Source organism: Sebastes fasciatus, chromosome 19 (assembly GCF_043250625.1).
Source record: "Sebastes fasciatus isolate fSebFas1 chromosome 19, fSebFas1.pri, whole genome shotgun sequence".
Taxonomy (NCBI): Eukaryota; Metazoa; Chordata; class Actinopteri; order Perciformes; family Sebastidae; genus Sebastes; species Sebastes fasciatus.
Genome location: NC_133813.1, coordinates 12,539,866 through 12,562,369, shown reverse-complemented (window position 1 = coordinate 12,562,369; position 22,504 = coordinate 12,539,866). Strand labels below are relative to the sequence as shown.

At 40.5% G+C, this 22,504-nt stretch overlaps 1 protein-coding gene across 3 annotated transcripts in view; it reads right to left on the bottom strand.

Annotated features, from left to right (window-relative positions):
- Nucleotides 1-690: 690 nt before the first annotated feature.
- Nucleotides 691-22,504, bottom strand: part of unc13bb (unc-13 homolog Bb (C. elegans)) — a 75,311-nt gene continuing 53,497 nt past the window's right edge. For all 3 annotated transcript variants that reach the window (XM_074618275.1, XM_074618276.1, XM_074618274.1), the window contains 23 exons: nucleotides 21,315-21,430; nucleotides 20,268-20,431; nucleotides 19,602-19,752; nucleotides 18,621-18,689; nucleotides 18,004-18,093; nucleotides 17,687-17,824; nucleotides 17,143-17,273; nucleotides 16,720-16,805; nucleotides 15,590-15,716; nucleotides 15,331-15,427; nucleotides 14,940-15,083; nucleotides 14,354-14,431; nucleotides 14,007-14,084; nucleotides 7,452-7,540; nucleotides 7,216-7,362; nucleotides 6,792-6,915; nucleotides 6,590-6,643; nucleotides 5,872-5,949; nucleotides 5,141-5,288; nucleotides 4,867-4,923; nucleotides 4,541-4,633; nucleotides 4,258-4,417; nucleotides 691-3,688 (listed from right to left, as the gene is read on the bottom strand). In XM_074618275.1, the coding sequence (XP_074474376.1) occupies nucleotides 3,403-3,688; nucleotides 4,258-4,417; nucleotides 4,541-4,633; nucleotides 4,867-4,923; nucleotides 5,141-5,288; nucleotides 5,872-5,949; nucleotides 6,590-6,643; nucleotides 6,792-6,915; nucleotides 7,216-7,362; nucleotides 7,452-7,540; nucleotides 14,007-14,084; nucleotides 14,354-14,431; nucleotides 14,940-15,083; nucleotides 15,331-15,427; nucleotides 15,590-15,716; nucleotides 16,720-16,805; nucleotides 17,143-17,273; nucleotides 17,687-17,824; nucleotides 18,004-18,093; nucleotides 18,621-18,689; nucleotides 19,602-19,752; nucleotides 20,268-20,431; nucleotides 21,315-21,430 (2,705 nt within the window). In that variant the 3' untranslated portion in view covers nucleotides 691-3,402. The remainder of the gene's footprint in view (nucleotides 3,689-4,257; nucleotides 4,418-4,540; nucleotides 4,634-4,866; nucleotides 4,924-5,140; nucleotides 5,289-5,871; nucleotides 5,950-6,589; nucleotides 6,644-6,791; nucleotides 6,916-7,215; nucleotides 7,363-7,451; nucleotides 7,541-14,006; nucleotides 14,085-14,353; nucleotides 14,432-14,939; nucleotides 15,084-15,330; nucleotides 15,428-15,589; nucleotides 15,717-16,719; nucleotides 16,806-17,142; nucleotides 17,274-17,686; nucleotides 17,825-18,003; nucleotides 18,094-18,620; nucleotides 18,690-19,601; nucleotides 19,753-20,267; nucleotides 20,432-21,314; nucleotides 21,431-22,504) is intronic.

Genomic DNA, 22,504 nt, shown 5'->3' with positions numbered 1-22,504 from the left:
ATGTTTTCAAAGGTGTAGAACAGACCCGATGATTGTTTTTGAGAAGATGCAACTCTGACCTCAACAGGAAACACTAAAACACGTCATGCGGATCAATTCACAGTCAATTAAATTGAAAAAAGAAAAGAGCTTTGGGATGTAAACAAAAGAATATATTGCATTGCATAACATAGTAGTGTTATGAAATTCCTCTGCCTGTTAAACAAGAGAAAATATACTGGCATTTCTGATTTAATTTAGGAAGTCTAGGGCAATAGTTCTGCAAGATTTTGGTGTGATTTCTACTAATTAAACCATGAAGAGGTAAAACTCCAGCAACACTTGTATGCAGAACAACTTTATTGTTAGATATAACAACCGAACAACAACGTTGCTGGAGTTTTACGTCCTCAGACTTTTTTTTCCCTTCTCCATGCACCTTGGAAGTAGGTGAAGTGCTGTAAATCCCTACTCTGCTTCTAGGATACTAGAATGGCTTCAGTTTCCATTCGGAAACATTAACTTCTTTTTCAGCGCGCACACAGACAGCCAGCGGACTGCGCGAAGATATTTGCAAAATTTGACAACAAGTGTACTGGATTAAAATCTCTGACTGCATCTTTAAGTGGACAATAAATAAAATATTGATAAGACAATCAAAAGCTGCAGTCAGTGTCATATTGCACTGCAAAAAATCCGGTAGACACATTTATAGATACTTCTCAAATACTTTATACAAAATTCATAAATCGGAATGTTTACATGGCGACGACAACATTTCATAGTGACAATACAAAGAAAACACCACAGAAATGCAGTTACTGTGACTGATATACTGTACTTGTTAACTATTGCAGTGATTCAGTGATAGTGCAAGGGTTAACAAATTTAGAAAATATAGAAATAAAAAACGAGAGATCAAAAGTGAACACTTGTAACTTGGCACAAGGAACATGTATATATTAAAGAATGGCTATGAAACATTTGTATTCACAAGGGATAATAATGTGCTGTAACAAAGAGGGATCTGGTTCAGTGGTTTCTACAGAGAGTGATCGGTTTAAAAATGTGCACACATTGAGGTTCTCATATTATTATTATTATAGCAATATCATCCTTCATTAAAAGTAACAGTTTAATATTCATCCATTAACAAACTCACTGGCACACATCTCACTGTATATTACTCCTGTTCATAAAACACCATTTGATTGACATCGTTCCGAAATATTAAAGAGGATTTAAGGGACACATTTACATAACACAAAATATAACAGACTGCAAAGAAAAAACAGCCTAGATACAGTTACAATATCATCATAAAAGATAAAAAGTAGCAAAAATGATAAGGAGCATCACTTGGAAAACTTATTTGACATCATTATGGGCAAAGAAGTGGCCGATACTCATTGCTGAGAGCCAAAGGAAATACAAGGATTAAAAAATAGAAATGAAAAAGATACACATAATTCGTTTTTTTCACCCAAGTAAGGCCACTCATAGACAGAGTAGGAAGATATGTGTAAACCATAAGTAATTCTACAACTCAGCAGCCGAGGAGCTCGTGTTCAAATGTTCAGATATCTTTTTTTTTTTTGGAAGAAAAAGTTGTTACCTGAAAGTTCAACATAATATATTATTATATAATATTTCTTAACTATAAATGGACAAATTCTAAAAAGACATTATCACTATTTTAACTTTGTTATTAATTTCATAACAAACAACTAGTTTGTCACTTTATTGTGAGGGCGCGAAGACCCGACTGTCCACCGGTGTCACGTTTTGTTTCATGAATATTACACGTCTGCGTGAAGGTGCAGTGTTTTGTAGTGACGGTTGTCACATGACGTTTGTTATGTATTGTGTAGTGACGGAAGTCTAACTTCGGAGCTAGTTACATAGTATATAACGTGAGAAAGACCACTTATGGTTGGCGGGTGGGTGGGGAAGTGGATGGGTCCAACAAACACAGGACTTTCAAGCAGGAGACTGGTGTTCGAGACCGGTGTTTTGTTATGCAAGTTAGTGTTGTCACGTTGTTTCCGTATGTGTTTTACTTAGTTTACGTACTTATTTTCAGCCCAACCATGATGTTTTTCCTAAACCTAACTAAATGGTTTTGTTGCCTAATCCCAAATCAGTGGCGTGTAATATTCGCATCTCTGCGATGCAAAACGTGACACATTATCCTCTGGTGGACAGGCGGGTCTGTTACACGCTTTGGCGTGATATTGGGTCGACAACACTCATTCAGATTAACCACTGTGCAAATTCTCGCGCTGTTCTGGCAAACATGTCTGTCTGTCCCCAGCAGTAAACAGCATTTCTAAAGCATGGGCTTTGAAAAGCACAGACAGAAATAAATATGTATAAAAAAATAAATAAAATTGCTGCACTGTCGTAGTTACACTTGAGTTGTTAACGGAGCTTGTATTATATATAAATGTGGCCAAAACAGGGCTCACCTTTAATATACAGCGTCCACACTGTTGGTCCCATTTGATTTAAATTATACTGTTGTTGATTTTACCACTCCGATTATACACTGATCCTAAAAGGTCACTGTTGTCTTTCCTGGTGGAAACAGGAATGGGAACTTAATATGGCAAGGCACACATTTAACTGATCAATCCTTTACATTAAGGGGTACAATTAAGGGTTATTAGTTTAAGTACCTTCTTTTGAAACTGTGCAAGATTAAACCAGTACAATATTTCATCAGCTTCACTTCCGCTCTATTCAATAACTGACCTTAAAAACTAGGACTGTCTCCTAGCTACCAAACCCAGTTATGAGATAAACCATACAATGTTTTCACATTTACTCATACCATCACAGTGGAGCTACAGAATAGGGCTTTTTTTTCACTTCACACATTCACAGTTTGCAGAGTGTAAGGCATCAAACACATGGCCACGGGTTGAGGGGTTTAGGGGTTTAGGGGTTTAGGGGTTTAGGTGGGGTTATTGCACAACAAACACTGGGGGAGGAGTGGGAACTTGTTTTGGCCCTCCAGCGGGGGCCTGGCGTCCTCTGTTCCCTTGAGGCTGTGGCGTGCGCACTGTGCCACTCCAGCTGATGAGGAGAGAGGGGGTAAAAAGAGGTTAAATGACAGAGTTAAGTGGTCACCGCTTAGTGAAACAGCTGGCGAGTGTGAAGGTTGAGTGCGCCGGTGTGGCTGTGCAGTAGCTTGGTAAATAATGCGTGAGGAACATGGAAAGTGAGTGTCCAAAAACGTGACAGTGTGTCGGTGAGCTTGGCAAGGCGCCACCAAACAGTCAACAGCAGCTAAGACACATCAAAGGTCTAAGAAAGAGTCCACATGGCCAATCTACAGAAAATAACTCCCTGCTTTTTGAGATCTTATTGTGAAATTAGGACACCTTCCATCCTTTCCGTCTCTCCCTCTCAAGTTCCCCTTCATCTGCCCTCCTCGGCCGAACGAGTCTCTGATTTCAGCCTCACAAACTCCTTGGCCACGTCGTCGTTGGAGCGCTGGGAGAGGATTCGCATGGCGGTGAGGCCTGTGTCGTCCATGTGGATGCGCTGGCCCAGCGGGCACCAGCACGCGCTGTTGCCCTTCCCCATGATGTCTCTTAACTGTATCACGGCCAAGCCGACCACTCGGTCCGCACGGCCGAAGCAGTAGTCTTTGACGCAGACCTGCAGCTCGTAGCAGTCGAAGCCATCCTGGTTACCCAGGATACTGTGGAGAGAGAACGCAGAGGTTAGAGTACTCAACCGTTCATTACAGCAGCAAGCTGGTCAACTTGAAGCTGCACTAGGCAACAATTTTCTTTCAAGACACACAGGAGGACACAGAGGAACATTATTTTTTTCACAGATTATCTGTCTCATGCACTACTGTCATGGATATATAGTGACAGTTTTATGAAAATAACTTTTTTATCACATTTGCTCAAAGTTACCAACTGCAGCTTTAATGTAGGAAACCCAAACTCTGAACCAGTAGCAAAACATCACCCATTAGCCAGACTGGTAAACATTAACATTACTGACGTCGCATTACATCATTCTGAGTACTGAAGGTCAAATTCTTCAAATATCTGACAAGGCACACAAATAGCTGTAAATGTGGAAACAATACTGAACATGCATACTGTAAATAGATATGATATGAATATGGTAACAATAACATAGCTACTGATGCTGCTGGATAGCAATACAAATAATAATGAAAAAAAAGAATAATTGTCAAGTATCAATTCAACGGTCAACATCTGTAAAAGTGAAAAAAAAAGTCGCAGTACTTACAAATGGAAGGTCTCGGTGAACTTGGGAGACCAGCTGTTATTCTTGGACTTGGTCTGGAATTTGCGCTTCTTGTCGCTGAGGTGTGGCCCGATCATGGCGACCTCCGCGAAGGGTCTGAACATGCCCGACGTCTGCCATTTTAAATCGTTGGCTCCAATAACTAAATACGCAAAGACGCACCAACACGTTAAAATGCAGGCACACATAAGAGGATGATGCAATCGAATGAGAATATCTTGGCTAAGAATGCTACGTATTATTAGTTATGAAAACTCGAACAGACCTTTGATAGTAACTTTCCGCTCCCCGTTCTTAGGATGTGTGTGCAGCTCAATCTGGACGTTCACCTCGCCTATTGGCTTGTCCACGCCTGAACCTAGTTTAACGCACACGCAGACACATCAATGAGCTTACATTTGGGCCCGATACAGGCAAAAAAATAAGCTTTGATTCGTAATGCAGAGTCAGTATGAGGAGAGGATGGTTGGAGAGGTTGGGTTGACCTCACCCACTGTAGTGGCACAGAGTGACAAAACCAAAATGTACAAAGAGAGAGAGAGAGAGTGGGGAGGGAGAGGAGGACTGGCAGATGATTTCAATGAAACCTACCCCTGCTGGGCTGTATTTTTTCATTGGGGGTTAACCTAATACCCTTTCCATTGTGCACTGGAACAGAGGCAGCACAGGAGATAAAGAGAAGACAGAAATAACGTGTCAACAGCATCAAAAACACTTCCAAATACACTTCAAATACAGGTGCAAACCTAAATATTCAGTGAATAGCCTCGTGGTTAAACACACACACACAGTGCCCTCTCCTGGTCTACCATGGGAAATGCATTCTTCCTGTATAGATGTATTATCAGGCAGTGGTCTGAGCTACCTTGTGCATGTTGGGTGGTCACAAAGGTCTTGATGAGCGTGTCTGTCGTCTGAGTGTAGAGGGACAGAGCGTGGCGTAGCGAGGATAGCTCAGGACTCTTCTCCAGGAACGCCTTCTTCAGCCCGTTGCCTCCCGCATGGAAGTATTGCTGCAAAGGAAACAGAGGGTGAGTCAGCATATAAACATCTGAAAGAACAACTGGAGGTTACTTTTTATTCACAAACAAGTTTTATTCAAGTAAACAAAGTGATTTTTTTTGTTGCTTTGATCAAAAAGAAACAATGTCAAGTTTTACAGTGAAGTCAACTGATTGCATTCTGAATACAGTCAATCACTGTAGCAGCAAAAACTGTCAAAATAAGTTGAAAAATGGCCAGAATTGTCCTTTAATTGTGAAAAAAGATCACAGTATTTCCTGGTGTTGCATTTTTGAGAGTGCAGAGCAAAAACAAAGTTAGATTTAACAACAACAGAATCAATTTTAGCATTTTTCCACCATGATCTGACTCGCTTGCTAAATCCTGCTATGTAACATTCAACCCTCGTTCCATCCACTTTTAACCTCCACACACTGTTTTCCTCACCTGTTAAATCATATAACTTATGGTCACAAGCTGCTTACACAACCTTCCAGGGTATTTGATTAATGGATGAATAGTTGATGAAGCTAATTCGACCCATCTCCCCTACGCTGCATCCTAATGAAACCAAAACCCGCAGTATAAACTGACCTTGATAGTGTCCAGTGCCACGTCCATGACAGCACACTGCCTGGGAGACAGGCTTTTAGCCTCCCCTGCCATGTGATCCTGCACGTCCACACGATGAGCAAAGAGATGAGTTAATTCCACAAACACAGATTAGTGAGTTGTTTTGTTGTCAGTTCTTCAGAGTCTGTTAACACTGGGGGGAATTTAAAGAAGACCTATTATGCTTTTTCACTTTCCTTTAGTGTGTTATATCGTTTTTCATGCATGTAAAAGGTCTGCAAAGTTACAAAGCCCAAAGTCCACGCCGAAGGGAGTTACTCTCCCCCACAGAGACACTGCTCCTGAACTGCCTGAATCGCCTTGCTTGAAGTCCTGCCTTTTCTTCCGTAACGTGGTGATGTCATCAAGTAACACGTTTGCTTAATACCTCCCTAGCAGCTAGTTTGGTACGCCCTCAAACAAAGCTAGTTAGAGTGGAGTCCGAAGAGTTTGGTTTGGATGACCAATCACAACAGAGCGGGCCAGCTGACCAATCAGAGCAGACTGGTCTTTTCGGAAGGGAGGGGGCAGGAGCTCAAACAGAGCGTTTCAGACAGAGGGTGAAAAACAAAAGCGTTTTTTGAACATTAAAGCATGTAAACATGATCTAGTAGAAACCCAAAATACAAGTATGCACCTGAAAATAAGCATAATAGGTCCTCTTTACCATAGTTTCAAATATATGAAGACAGTATGATACCTTGAGTTTGGAGAGCTGACCCAGTTCTTTTGCAGCTGAGAGAATCTGTGCTCCCTGAAAAAAAAAAAGAAGGAAAATTGAGCTGCTGCTCTTCAGCAGTTTCATTCCTGTTCTGAAAAGTCAAATTAATTAGCAGTATGTACAAATGCTGAGGCGATCAAACAAACATGAGACTGATAATGCTGAACGTCGTTGAGCTTACAAAGGTGTCGTTGCCCTGTGGCAGGACAATAGTCTTCTCCAGGCTGCTCATTACGATCCTCCACAGCTCCTTGAGCACACGCTTCAATACAGTCTTCTCGCATACGGTGGCGAACAGCGTGAGCCTGCGAGAACATGCAAACACACACAAATACACATACACACAAGTTGATGAGACACCAGTGGGCAACCTCCGGGTCTGAGAAGCGAAGCCAATGCGGTAGTGCCTTAAACTTGCATTCTTTCTAATAGCCAGCAGGAGGCGACTCCTCTGGTTGCAAGAAGAAGTCTGATTGTATAGAAGTCTATGAGACAATGATCCTACTTCTCACTTGATTTATTACCTCAGTAAACATTGTCTGAAAACATATCAATATCATCAAACAGTTCACAGTGTGGGGCACCAGTCTCAATATCTCACTCACTTTCCATCCAGGAAATCCATGAGTGGCCGCAGCATGTTGTCAGAGTCGGCGTCCACCTGGTTTTTGTTGTTGTCGTTGAGCTGCCCTTTGATCTGGTACAGCAGGGATGCCATCTGTCGCATGCAGTCATTGATGCGGATCTGGAAACTAGAACGAAAGACATCAATCAATCAGCACGAATGCATGTGTTGTTACTGATTTTACCGTGTAGTTGTGTGTCTTTTTTTTTAGGCTACCTGTTCCCAAACGTACTGCTGAGCTCATCCAGCACGTTGTTCAGCTTCACCTGCAGATCGTTCAGTAAGTCACTCGCCTCGGGGTCCATCTGCAGAGAGGTAGGCAGACATGATCCAGAATTTGATTTTGAGGGCCATTTATTGCATTCACAATATGTCAACTCTGAAAACTTGAAAATGCAGAGAAAATAATTATCCTCAAGAGAGGAAGTATGTGCCAGCTCTCAGAGGACATAGCGCTCTTTAACGACAATTCATAAAAGGCTTTCATTTCATATTTGCTGCTTTTAGCCAAAAATACCCCAAATTAAAGTGGCTGTAGGCAGAATGTTTTTGTCATCATTGAGCAAATATTCCATAATAACCTTTCAGCATATTGTAATTCAAGTGTTCTGAGACATAACTGGACTTCTGCACCTCATCATGGCTCTGTTTTCAGGCTTTAGAAAATCTAGCCCGTGGCGGGTGACTTTGGCCAATCACAGGTCATTTCAGAGAGAGAGAGAGTGTTCCTATTGGCTGTTCATTCAACGGAGGCAGCTGTCAATCACTCGCAAACTCTGATCAAACGGTCGAACTAGGCAGCGCTGATCAAATATGAATTCATATTCTGTTACTGTAATGCCTATTTCTCAGAGACGGCAAAGCTCCAGCTCGGCTCTGATTGGTTGTTTTCCTCCGGTCTGTGAAATCTTGCAAATGCCATTAGAAACACCGGAGGAGACACAGGCACATGATTTTTTTTCAGATTACCTGTCTCATGCACTATTGTCAGGATATAGTGACCGTTTTATAAAAAAAAAAAAATTATATTTGCTCCAATTCTACCTTACTGCTGCTTTAACTTGAAAGCTGCACTGCAACGCAAAAGCTAGAGGCTAAAATGGCAGCAAGACTTGACAAGATTTAAAAAGAGAAGAACTTCGAAAAATGTAAATCTGTCAAGCTTCACACCGAGGATACCAAAGGCATGTGAGAGGCAGCTTGTACTGTAATTATTCTATGCTTGTGTAGGAGAGACATGTCCATCACAAACACATGATTGTAGTTTGTAAACAGTAGAACATTTTTTTTAAATTAAACCCATTCATCTGAGCACACCCACCTTTTTACCAGCAGTCTCCAACTTTCGAAAGGAGCAAAAAAAGAAAAAGTTTAACACTGCAGGAGATGTTTGTCTTACAAGTCTCACGAGCACAAGGTGAGGGAGCAGGTAGGGAAGTGAATTACCTCCAGTATACCAATTCAGGTACACTGTGGCATCATCTAAACAAGCACAGCCTGCAGGAGAGCTAAGCCATATGGATGAAGCCGTGGTGCGGCTCATTAAGTCAATGGCCTCTTGATACATGGCCTGTCAGGGTCGCATAGCGCCATTAGCGGGGAGAGACTGAGACGCAGCACAGAGGGAAGGCTTCAGGGGAGAAAATGCAGCTACAAATGGATTGTTTGTAATGTGCTGTTTTGTTTTTGCCTGGGAGTATTTATGTGCGCGTGGGGATATTAATATTCATGAGTCTGTACACCTACACTCACCTTCTTGTCTTCCAATGCATTTTCAATCTACGACAGCACAGAAAGGTGGAGGGTAACACAGGACAACCTCGATTAACTGTCATTTCCCATTTATATTAAGATAACTACAGAGGGTCGATGGCAATTATATAAAGTGCAGTTGCAGCAGATACTGGTATGCATGTAACCTACCTTTTCTACGGGTTCATCCATCTTTGCATGGTGCGAATGTTTCGAGATTTAAAAAAAAGAAAAGAAATAAAAATGAAAAACTGTCAACTCTGGGTAATACTTCGTTTTACAGGTCCGCAAATTTCATGGTAATAAGGTGATAATTAGCAAGTTACCTATTTGAAATTTCTTTGGAATTAATGCCAAATTACCCCTAATTTACCTCAAAATGTATCAAAAATTACTTTATCATAAACATTATTTAATAATTATATTCCGCTATTTCCCAATAGCTGGTAATTTATTTAATACATTTCCAGGAAAAGAATACAAAGTTAATTGATAGGCTTTATTTCCATGTCTGCTGATAAATAGATAATAATTAGCAAATAACGTTTTTGAAATTTCTTAAAAAACTCCCTGAATCATTACATTAGCTACCAGATTACATTTGCATAGACTAGTTTTGGGGTTTTCCACCTCCAATGAAGAGCAGCGCACAGCTGCTTCTCAAGCCTAAGGGCCCTATTTTAACGATTATATGCTATTTTAGCATATCATTATTAAATAATGTTTATAATAAAGTAATTTATATTTTGAGGGAAATATTGGGGTAATTTGGCAGTGATTCCAAAGAAATTTCAAATAGGTTACTCGCTAATTATCACCTAATTACCATAAAATCTGCAAACCTGTAAATTGAAGTGTTACCCAACTGTGTAAGACACTTGAAATTAAAATGTAAAGAACACAAATACTGCAGGTTTTCACATTGGAAAGTACATGCAGTATTTGTAACACCCACCTTCTCCTTGTCAGTCTTTTGCAAACAAAACAAAATTAAAAACACAAATTAGAGAAAAGGAACAACAAAAAGTTCAGAAATAACCTTCGTTTCTGGGGAAATGAGTGACCAGTTTTGAGGGGAAAGCCAAGGGAAATGCCACTGAAAGAGGGTGAAAACTCGAGGTGGAAATCACAACAGATGACGGGATAAAAACACAATAAACTCCACCATGATAACCACAAGGACGTCTTGTTTCAGTAGGACTGAGTATCATTGAAATGTTGCTGTGAGTAGGAAGAAAAGGACACACAGGAATGACTTGGGACTCCTGAGTGATGTTAAAACCACTTCAGACTGCAACAAACCTCAACCTCATTTTTCTCTCCCTCTTCCCCTACTTCTTCTTCCTCCTCCTCCTCCTCCTCCTCCTCATCACTCTCCTCAAACTAGGAGTGGAGTGAAAAGTGGAGTGAAAAGACAACACAACATAATTAAGTCTCATTGCAGCAAATACCACAACCGTATTCAACTCTAGTTATTTCAAGATGATTTCAGCGCCTCTATTTCCAAAAGAAATATCACAAATGATGCAATATTTAATTTGCAGAGACGGACATTTGAGTATATGCAGACATGTGTCACAAAACATGTCTGCATATACAGTGGACTTGCCTTCAATGCTAGCATGCTATTGTTGCGCTAGAAAAGAGAGGGAAAAACATGATTGTGACTTCACTCTCTTAAAAAATAAATTTTAATTAATTATGTATTGTAAACGCAGTAACTACATATTTGGTTAAAATTGCGTTAAGACCGACTGTTGCACTCTCTGCCACAGAGAGACTACACAGCTACAACAAGAGAGCCACATCAAGAGAAAGCTAACTGCCACAGCGAGCTTTAGCTGAGGCTAATACTAAATTTAGTACTAGGTCAGACAGATACCGAACAATACAGAGATGCATTTAATTCCTATAAGCTATGGATTTTAAATAAGGAAAATAAAGTTTATTCTTTGAAACAAATTAGTTAAAATGTATGGAAGCCCATTTCTGCCAGTAAAAGAAAAAATAAGATGAAAACTTATCTTTGTGATGAAAAAAAGACGCTGTAAGTCATTATAATGGAAACATTTTCTTGAAATAATGACTTAGTGTCTCAAAATATTGACTTAGTATGTCAAAATAATGACTTAGCATCTCAAAGTAATGATTTATTATCTCAAAATAATGACTTACAAAAGTGCCTCATTATTTTAGGATTACTAAGTCATTTTTTTGAGAACGTTTCTCTTATTTCTAGATACTAAGTCATTATTTTTGTGATACAAAGTCATCATTTTGAGAAAGTTTCTCATTATAATAGCTTACAGATTGAGCTAAAGATCTATTTTTTTTTCATCACATTGGCGGAAATGGGCTTCCATAAAAATGGACAAGAAAGCTGTAAAATGACATTTTGGTGGTAGATACTGTATTTTCCACATGTATTCCCTGAAGAATATCCTAAGGCAAAGTGCAATATCTCATGATTTCCCTCTATGTTCCAGAGTTTCCATTCACTTACTCTCTCAAAAGGAGCTCACATGTAACATCCTTTCACCTCCACCACACCATGACATGAAACACCTAATCATCTGACAGGCAACGTCAGTAAAATAATCACAATGTGACTTCTCCAAGTCAGAAATAAAGGTTCATATAAACCAGGCTCAACAATATTAATAGTGAAAGAAAATAAAAGTTATGTTGTATTTAAAATTAACCATGGAAGAAAAATTCCACCATGATATTCCCCCAACTTCTGGTATTCAGCTGTGTCTCTTACTGTGTAAGTACAGTACCGAAGGAGTGACACTTTCCATACAAGGAAAGTAAGAGTGTTGCCCTTACACACAAAATGTAACATGTCTTGTGACTGCAATGTATTCTCCTCCAATTTTAGGGGCTACTATTAGGGCTGCACGATTTTGAGAAAATATCTAATTGCGAATATTCCTGACTGATATTGCAATTTCGATAACATTTCGATTAATCGTGCAACCCTCGTTACTATCTCTTCATTTACTAAAAATTACTTACTAAACTAATGACATTCTCATCATGTTAGCAACTTTACTAGACTAGCAGTTACTGTAAATGCTAAAGAGGGGTTGGCTAAACTAGATCGCGGATCTACGAGTCTCTAAAACTTCACTTCAAACTACTACTAATTAATCTAATCAGCTACCATCCACAGTACCCACCAGAGCCTTTGCTTCCTCATCCTCAGTTACGGCCTGCTGTCCAAGTCAGAGGAAGAGGGAAATAATCAATACCATTAAACTGATTAATCATCTATACTTTAATATGGACATATATCTGCCCTGCTCAGACCACGATGGAAACCTACCTCCTCCTCTCCTGCCTCCTCCTCCTTCCCCTCTTCCTCTTCCACCACTTCATTTTGCTTTAATTGTAAAGTGAACACACTGGTTGAAACTTCAGCTACAGTGTCCAACAGCTACAATCCTACGACCGACCAAGCACTACTAAAAAAGAATACACTACAACTACAATAAATAGGATAAAACACTACAAGCAAAAGCACGGTAGGGATTGAAAGCAGTGGGAGGTCACAGCTGAGAGAGAAGCTATTGATTGATCCTCACTGTAGCTACACTAAGGACACTAATAGAGGACATGATTTAATTAAGTCTCTGTCTCTATATTCTCTAGTCTATGAGGCAGCACAGGGTCTAATCTCTGTCAGTATTGATCTATGCTTATGCTTCCATTGACGCCATCAGACACTGGGATGGCGTCAATGGAAGCATAAGCATAGATCAACTTCCTACGTAGTGGAAGTTGTTTAAACAACTTCCACTACGGCCTTGTTAAGAATCAAGACTATAGAGAGTCCCTCCCCTGCTGGTTGACCACAATTATTTCGGAAAAAATATGTACGGTAATCAACGGCGAGACAAATAATTTTTTGATCCCATTTGAATTGTGCCATGAATGATGTTATCAATTCAAAAGATAAATTTGCTGCACCCCCAAAAGTCGCGTAAGAGCAAGGGTTTTTGCTCATTCTTTTGATTCCTGGCTGATAAAAGGACCCGCAGTCGCTGGATAAAACACATCAGGTAAGATAACGCTTCATGTGTGCGTGGAAAATAGCTAAGTTACCTAAGTGACGTGTGTTGTTCGAGACGAGACAAACAAAACTTAATGATACTATGACAAACTGCGACTTTCTTGACTTAGAAAATTATCTTTTAAATTGACAACATCTAATGTGTGATTCATGGCTTAATTCAAACAGGATCAAAAAAATATTTTAAAAAAAAGACGTTGACTACAGTACATATTTTTTTGTGAAATAAGGTCCAATGGGGGACACCGGAAGGGGAGGGACTTCACCACTCTATGTCAGTCGTGTCTAGAAGGGTACCCACAAACCGCAAAATCCGTCTGAGATCGGCAAAAACTCTTGCGAGACCAGCTGCCCGACAACCCATCCTAACATTAACCATTCAAGATCAATACCTAACCTTAAGAATCACGCGAGTTTCCCCAGTTTACTGGCTCCATTCTAGCCACTACCCTCTATGTCCTAAGGTCGTGTCTAGATGGTAACCTGCAAATTGCAAAAGAAAAATGCAAAAACGTGCAAAAACTCTCGCGAGACTCGCTGCTCGATGACCTATCCTAACCTTAACCATTCAAGGTCAATTTCTAACCTTAACCATATTGCGAGAGTTTCCCAAATTGTGGGGTACTTTCTAGACCCGACGATGTTCTACAGTAACACCAGGCATCTTCTGTACTTCACATGGTCTCAACTACCACTACTGTACATACCATCGCTTCCTCTGTTGCAATCTGACACACGAGAGACACAAATACAACTGTTGTACCAGCAACAACCACACCTAGAATATCTACTTTTCATGCTCGAGTAAGAAATGTTTAGTTGATTAGTCATTTTATGCTTTTTTTGTTTTGCCATTAAGGGATTAACAGTATCATACTGGTATAGTCATCCATCCAATATGATGCCATAGCAGCACATCACCCACGCCTTTGTCTTTGTCTTACCTGTTTGGCACCCATCGACTCAAACATCTTCTCCAGCTGGATTCTTAACTGCTGCACATTATTCATCAGGACACATGGCTACCAGACGACACAGGAAGAGATAGAGATGTAGAATATACAGATATTAAACACATGTAGTAGGAACTCTTCAGTATCTATAAATCACGGCTGTGTCAAATATTTCGTTTTTTTTATCAATGTAATTATTCAACTTTGGAAACACAAGTATAATTTATACAGCAGGAAATGTGAATTAATAAGTAAACCAAGACAGCGACTTTAAAATAGCTGATTGTAATATGTAAAGCACAAAATGATGACATGCCATACAAGTGTTGACAACTTACAATCTTCTCCTTGTCAACATAAGTAGGAAAACTCTTGGTGAGAATGGCACTGTACTGCAGAAGAACTTTGGCAATAGTCTGTAAAGATAAAGAGGGAGAAATACATTGAAACTGTATGGAACAAAACATTTCATTTGAAACAATCCGATCCAATTACTTATTTATCGTAAAACCTTTTTTTCCAGTGGGGACTGTATTACACTTTCAGGGAAAGACCTCTCTAAACTACGGCATTAGAAACATTCCCAAATGTCCCGTACTGTATTCTCTGGCATGCAGGAAAGCAAATCCCCAAAACACAAAACTGTGCTGTTCCTCCGTCCCCCAGGACGGGAGTAATATGTCCAATTTAACATTTCTTTTTAATGAGGAAATATGAAATTCCCCTTAGAAAAAAAAAAGTGAATGTCCCTCGAGACAATGCTGTAACTTTAATTTCCCTCATATCTTATAGTGTTCCTAAGAAACGAAAACAGTCAGATGCTGCTTTTAGATCCAAACCCACAACATGTAGCTCCAGCAACTACTGTATGAGTTACAAACAAGAGCTTTGGGCTGTTTCCGCCATCCGGTGAAACGGGTATACCTTGGAGAAGCGGCGACTGTACTGAGCCATGACGCTAGGGTCTGGACATTCCAGTTTCTTGATGATCTCAAAGCTCTGGTTGAGCTGTGTGAAAATGTCCACCACAGAGCAGGAGAACAGAGCATGCTCAGATGTCTGCTGGAACTGAGAACACACAAACAAATACATACTTAGTTATTAGAGTTTAAGAATATTAAATACTTGACAAATCTCTCTTTAAGGTACATTTTGAACAGAAAAAAAATGCGTGATTAATTGCGATTAACTATGGACAATCGTGCGATAAATAGCAATTTAATATTCTAATCGATTGACAGCCCTAATTTTTATGGAAACATAACCCCCTTGGCAGAGGTAACAACATATTAAGGTTCAATTTCAATTTTCTTACTCCATCTTTTTTGTCTCTCTCGAGGGCTCCATGCATGAACTCCATAGACACGTCCTCATTTTCCATTAACCACTGTAGCACAAATTGTAGGAACCATCTGCAAGGGGAAAATAAAGGCAACAAGAGTTATTTTTTTTTCTATTTCGTTGGTATTATAATCCTAACTAATATCTACATTTGGTAATCAAAAATAAGTTTTTCAAAAAGAAAATGTAATGTTTCCCCTGTGCCCATGAGCTAATTAGTCAACAGCACTTACGATGGGTAGTCGGGAACGACGCCCTTAAAGTTGGGCAGCTCCTTGACATATTCATTGTTGAGCCACTTGACCTTGAAGTGCAGGTTCATGTAGTCGGTGCTCTTGCACAGTCTGTGCTTCTCGTGCTCTGCATATACAAAAAGAGAAGAAGAGCCTGTGAGAAATGTGATGAGTTTATGCCTGAGTGGGAGAGATGCACGCCATTATGTTGCATTATGGGGAGCATCTAGGCTGTTTGGGCCATAACTGTGGAATAAAAGTCAGGATATCTCGACCTCCGGATTTTACAAATAATACACATGATACAAATAAAGTTTATTATTATTATTATTACTAGTACGTTTTAATTGCAACGACTGCAACGAGTCAGAGAGCAACATTGAGTCAAACAGTGACTTTACCAGCTGTAACAGATGTAACTCCAGCTGTGCTCATATGAGCTAAAGATACGCTCGTAGAAAGTCATTGGAAGAATTTTGCATAAGCAGTTGTATTATCTAACCAGGCACTTGAGTATCTTTTTAGTGACCCACTAAAAACTACTACTACTCTTAAATTTGAAGTACTCTTTGGTAGTGCTTTTGGAGCAAAATCTCTCAGGACTCATTCCATCTCTGAACATATTTTCCATCCCTTTTTATATTAATACAGATTGAAAATGAAGGGGCCGTCCCTTCTGTACTGTAGTGTGTGAAACAGATATTTCACAGTGATGGGATTCATCTTGAGCACAGGGGCTGGGATAAAAGCTGACTGCCTCTGGGGTCCGCTGGTGCTGTACAGTACAGTACAGTAGAGCTGAGGAAAAATCACAGAGAGGCTCCTGGGAGACGTAAGCAGCTTTCAAAACCCTTGCACAGTTATTATTTCCCTCTCTCAGATTCTTCCATGCCACTGTGTCGTTTCTACCCCAGAACTTCTCTTCTCTTCTTGCCATTTCAAATTTCACCAGGGCTTCTCTTCTCTTCTACTTGTTCTTACCCTCTGACCCTTAAGAATTATACTGCACAAGTAATATCATACTGTATATTAGTGAGTCGGGACTGGGAGCCAAATTACTTACTGTGTGTCATTGATACAACAGTGACCACGAGTGGGATGATGGCTATCTGACACTGTGTGTGACTTACCTTCCATAGCATACTTCATGTCTTGAGCGAACAATGTCCACATGACCTCCGCTGACACCTTCCCAACGTTCAGTTCTTGAGGAAATCTGAGAGAGATGTGACAATTTGACAATCATTTATCACATTTGGAACAAAGCACTGAAGACACTTATATTAACAATCAGAGCCTGTCATGGCAAAAACAAGCACTTTTAGTGGACGTAAATGATGGTGCCAGCTTGCCCCAGTAGCACCATACTGCAGCTTGTGAGCAGCTGCCTGTGAGCAGCTGCCATCTAGAGCGCTTTCCCTCAATACTGTACCAATTTCAGAAATTGTTGTTCCTACGTATTAGTCAGTTAGACACAAAAGCATGGGTTGAAAAATACCCAAGTAACCCTTTAAAAGTAATAAAGACAAAGTGAGTGTATGCCCGTTACTAACTGGTTGAGCACGGGTGTGTAGGAGTTCCTGTCCTCTTCGATGATGGAGACGATGAGCATGATGAGTTTGGGCCAAAAGTCCAAGTTCTTGGTGCTCGGACCCTGCTCCTCCAAAGGGAGCTCCTCCTTGTTCTAGATGAGAACACAACAGAGTCAGCCACTAAAAAGAGACTTCGACACTATCAGCATAATGCATAACATCAGCCTGCTGTTGCCTGTTGGGCTTGAGTTTGCCATGTTATGATTTGAGCATATTTCTTATGCTAAATGCAGTACCTGTGAGAGTTTCTGGACAATAGTTGTCATTGTTTTGGGTTGTTAATTGATTTCCAATAATAAATAAATACATACATTTGCATAAAGCCACATTTGTCCACTTCCATGTTGATAAGAGTATTAAATACTTGACAAATCTCCCTTTAAGGTACATTTTGAAAAGATAAAAATATGTGCGATCAATCACGATTAAATATTTTAATCGATTGACAGCCCTAGTTGTAATTTAACTGCGGGAACCCCAGTTGAATGATTAGTATGTGACTTACTGTGTCAACAGGTTGGTACTGTCTGCTGTACAGCTCGTGGCAGTTATTGAAGATGTAGTCGTACGTAGAATTGAGGCAAGCCTTGACACAGTCCCTCACCACCTGGCTGGCTCTGGGCGGAGACTGTAACTCCTGGACCTGAACACCAGATGGAGACAGCAACACTGGCAGTGAATGACCGGTAAACAATCGTTTACAGTTACCGGACAACAGGGTTATCGGCAATGAACAAGTTAAATGACCTGAGACCTGAGATCCTTACAGAGAGCATCTACAGTAAAAAAGAAAGAAACGACCCATGAGACACTGTCGGCTACCTTCATCCTGAAGAAGGTGATGCTGGTCAGAAGGTCCACGGTGGATTTCAAATCCTGCAGGCGATCCTTGCTGCTGGCAGGAAAGTGGTTCTACAGAGGAAAAACAAATTTCATTGACTAAATTCAGTAGAATTAATGACCATCACAGGCATATAGTAGGCCAGCTCATGATCTCCACTTCTGTTTCAGACAGTAAATCAGATTATTGTTACAGTTTATACTTGCAGACAGACATTAAGTGATAAGAAAAATATAACAAATTCATATGTGCATCACAAAATGTAGATTGATACATTCGATTAGAAGATTTCCCAGGTATATGTGCTTTGGTACAGTAGGTGTTGTCATTTGCTTAACTTTGCACAAGCAGACACAATAACTAACAGTAGTAAAATAATCCATCCTGTTGTTAAATGGGTTCATTTATCCCCAAATTCATGAAAACAAGTAATTATAAAAAGGTACTGAAATTCAACTTTGCATATCGAGTGGAAATATTTACAACATTATTAACACTGCTAAAGAAATATGTAAAAGTTTGGGCAACAACATAACTTTTGAGAACAATGTCAGTCATTAATGGCAGTGATATTTATTTAGTACAATCAAAATCTTACCCTGTAGGTTGAGAGATCAATGCGCAGGGAGTTGTGTAGTTGGTCTAAAAGCTTGACAAAGCGCTCTTTCTGCATGGTGAATGAAAGAATAAAATAAATAACGTGAGATTAGTACACAAACAAATATTAAGTGAAAGGAAAAAGACAGATATGTACACAAAAATGCAAGAAGAAAGGTACAGAAGCCCTGAGAGGCAATAAGAGAAAAAAAATTCTGGTTATCCATTTTTTGTGTGAACTAAATTGTTTTCTCTCCTTTGTTTATGACTTAAGAACAGGTGAAAAAAAGGTTTCGTCAGGATAATCTTTTTAAGTTACTTAATCCTTTTTTTTCGATCTGTGAAACAGGTGGGGGGAAAATTTGGCCAGGTGAAAAAAAAGTTTTAACTGGTGAATTTTTTTTTGGTTTGTTGTTGTAATACTCATTTCGGCCACAAGAGGCTGAAGTGCACCACTACCCCATGTTCTTCCAGGTGAGTTTTCATTTACATAACTTGCTAACACACAGTATACTGTATGTACCTTGTACTTAGAGTGCATGAAGAAATTAAAACTAACCTGGAGGAAAACTTGAACGTCCTTTCTTAAAAATATGATCTTGACAACAACAACAAAAAGTAACATAACGTAAAGGGGAAAAATTATCCTGGCAAAACTTATTTTTTTCACCTAGCAAAAAAATGTTTCCCCGACTTTTTCACAGATTAAAACACAATTAAGAAACTTATTATTCTGGCAAGAACTTTTTTTTCACCTGTTCTTAAATCATAAACACATGAGAGAGAAAAATTCAGATCAGATTAGAAAATGGATCACCAGAATATTTTTTTCCTCACTTGCCTCTCAGAGCTTCCATAGTAAAGACAAAAGCCTGTGTGTATGTATAAGTAGTAGAGAAAGGAAGAGAAAGGATGAGAGAGAGACAGAAACACAGATACAAGACATATCTATTGCCTGTCTGTGTGCTGCAGTAATACAAACCCCAAAATTGGAAGCAGCGAAGCGGTCGGAGGCGGACACATTGGTGGAGGCGGTTGTGTGGGCGTAGAAGGCATTGATATTGGCCAGCAGGGTGCTCATCACGGCGGGAACCCCGGGACACATGTACTTAGACGACAGACAGGCAAAGTGCCTAGAAAGACAAGCACAGGGAAAGCTTGATAAAGACCTGGGCCTTCCTCTTCCTCCCATTTCATCACACTTACAAAGACATTTCATTGTCACAGAGATAAAGGTGTTGTCAAAGCAATGGCTGTACACCGTGAAGAGCTGTAAGAGCTTTATTTGGTCAGCCTACGTCCTCTCAGGCGTCTTGTTTTCCACCTAATGATCCCTAATAGGAACGGCCATTTCATCTGCCTATCAGCTAGCTGGCACGTTTAGGCTGAGGGATGGCCCCATTGGAGTGTGCTCTCTGTGAATGATGGGCCCAGCTAACAGGCATCTGTATGGAGCATGACATATCATGGAGACAAATCCATCCTCAGCCCATTTATAATTGATTTTTTTTTTCTTCTGGAGGCCAACGGGGAACGGCGACGGCATTGAGAGGCACTTGAGAAGGAGGGGGGATGAAGAGGTGACAAACACACGGACAGGTAGAGAGATAAATAGTGAGGGAGTTCCACTGTGATATGTCAGACTCACGTCATGGCCTGGTAGATTGACTCAATCCCATAGCGCATGGCAAACTCGTCCACCATTTCCTGGGCCACGTCGTCATAGTAGACTTTCCAGGCGTCGTCTCCGCGAGCTTCTGGGATTTTCACCACGCCTTGGCCGAGCATATCGGTCGAGTGGTGGAACAGGTTCTGTAATGGACAGATATATTGGGTAATTGTCATTTCAATAGCTTTTACAGATCTGAACCGATTACGATGAGTATGCGGAGGTTTATGCTCAAGGGTATGTTAACAGGATATGCATGATGACGATATTGAGGGGTTAAAACCATTTGATCTGTCTGATAACGGGATATGGTGTAAGACCTATTCAAAACTCAATTTAGAGTATTTTTAAGGGGAAGCGGCGGGATTATGTAATCGCTACAAGAGAATATTTGTGATTTGAATCCCGTTTATATCACTGATACTGATCCTGAGACTGATCACAGAGACCATAGACTGTATATAAAGATGGACGACATGACAGCTCCCCAAAAGTGAAGCCAAAACATCTCGATTGCCCCCTGGTGGCTGGCTGCAGTATAGGTCATAAAGCCCGCCTCCTCCATGTTAGCGGATGGGTAATGGGTCAAACTAAAAAGTCAAAGAACACGTCAAACCCAATTTTCCCCAAAGATGGTTCTTATCACGCTGATGTATGTTCAAGTGTTCATTTTTATGATAAGCTTGATTTTCATTAGTTATTTGATGCTCGGGCGGATGTGTTGGCGCCCCCCCGATCACTACAGCGCAGACTCCGGCTCCAAATGAAGTCAAAATCTCAAAACAGCAGCTCCAGTCAACAGGATATTCTAGCTTCACTTTTTTACAGTGGGAGGAAGCGGAGACGCGTCGTCCATCTATATGACAGAGACCTCTCATCATATGCAATTTGGTCATTCACATTACAGATGTCATGTGTTAGCTGTTACTTTACCGATGCAGGCCTGACAACTTTAGGCTTAATTGATATCCAGTGTGTTAAAGTTATTACCACAAGCACAACCCATGGTAATTGCGAATGAAATACCTCATGCAAACAGGTGTACTGCACGTGATACGGAGCCACTTTCTCCTCTCCTTTGATCTCCACGTTGATTTGGAGGCGAATGGCACCTGACACGGCCGACTTGTCCGTCCTCTTCTCTGTAATTAAACACAAATACAGTCATGTGGACACGCAGCCACGCCAACACACACATTCTCGATTCATAACTCCCAATACAATTCTGTGACACGGAGGCACACGGAACCAGGTCTGTTAACACAACACTAATTACAGACTATTAACGTGGCAGCGCTATTGTAGGGGGTTCTGTTTCTGCAGTTTGATGGCAGTGCAGAGCCGGCAGCGCTAATAGAAGTCCTCTGGCTGATAGTGAGGGAGACAATGGCAGTGGGCTGTGTGGATCTGCGCCTGATCACCGAGGACACATGAGCCAGAGCTTCTCTGGAGGCAGGGTGCTTGGCGTCTCACCCCTGCTATTTGCCCTGACAGGCACATCATTAGGGGTAATTTGTACATGTCGGAGGAGCGGTCGATTTCCGACTGGAGTGCTGCTTCTTGATAATCACACATCAGGAGGAGAAAGGAGGGAGAGTGCGCTTTGGAGCTCAAGAAGACAGAGATGGAGAGGAGAAAAATGTTTGAAATGGATGGGGCATATTACATGACTGATTCATTTTGCCTCAAATTCTAATTCCTAATGACTCCTAACCAACTGAATATTTTGTTGATGTGATTATCAGAGGGATATTATGTCGAGCACTTCATGTCCCCCCAGTTTACAAGAACGGCAGCAGATTTATGGGCACATTCGTATTCAGTGCCATGCTGTTCCAGTGGAAGATTTATTAATGCCACGGTGAAGTCATTTTCGGCACTTTAATCAAGTAGAAACAAGAGAGTGAACGCCTCCCTCTTACATACAACATGGATGTGAAAATGAGTCATGGATGCCTTTACAAAGGAAACAGACAGAGAGATTAATTCAAAGAAAGACAATGCGGTTTGTCTGCATGATAAAAATGTCAAGATCAGGAGGAGATTTTATCCCGAGAGGTATCCAAGCTACCTGTATTTGTGCTGTACGACCAGCGCTCATACAAAATAGCACAAGGGACCGATAAATCTGCTCCTCCGTACTTGTAATTGATTGCATTCAGGCCTCATCCTCATGAAAATATCTTCAAACCCAGTGGAAAAGCCAGGTCAATATG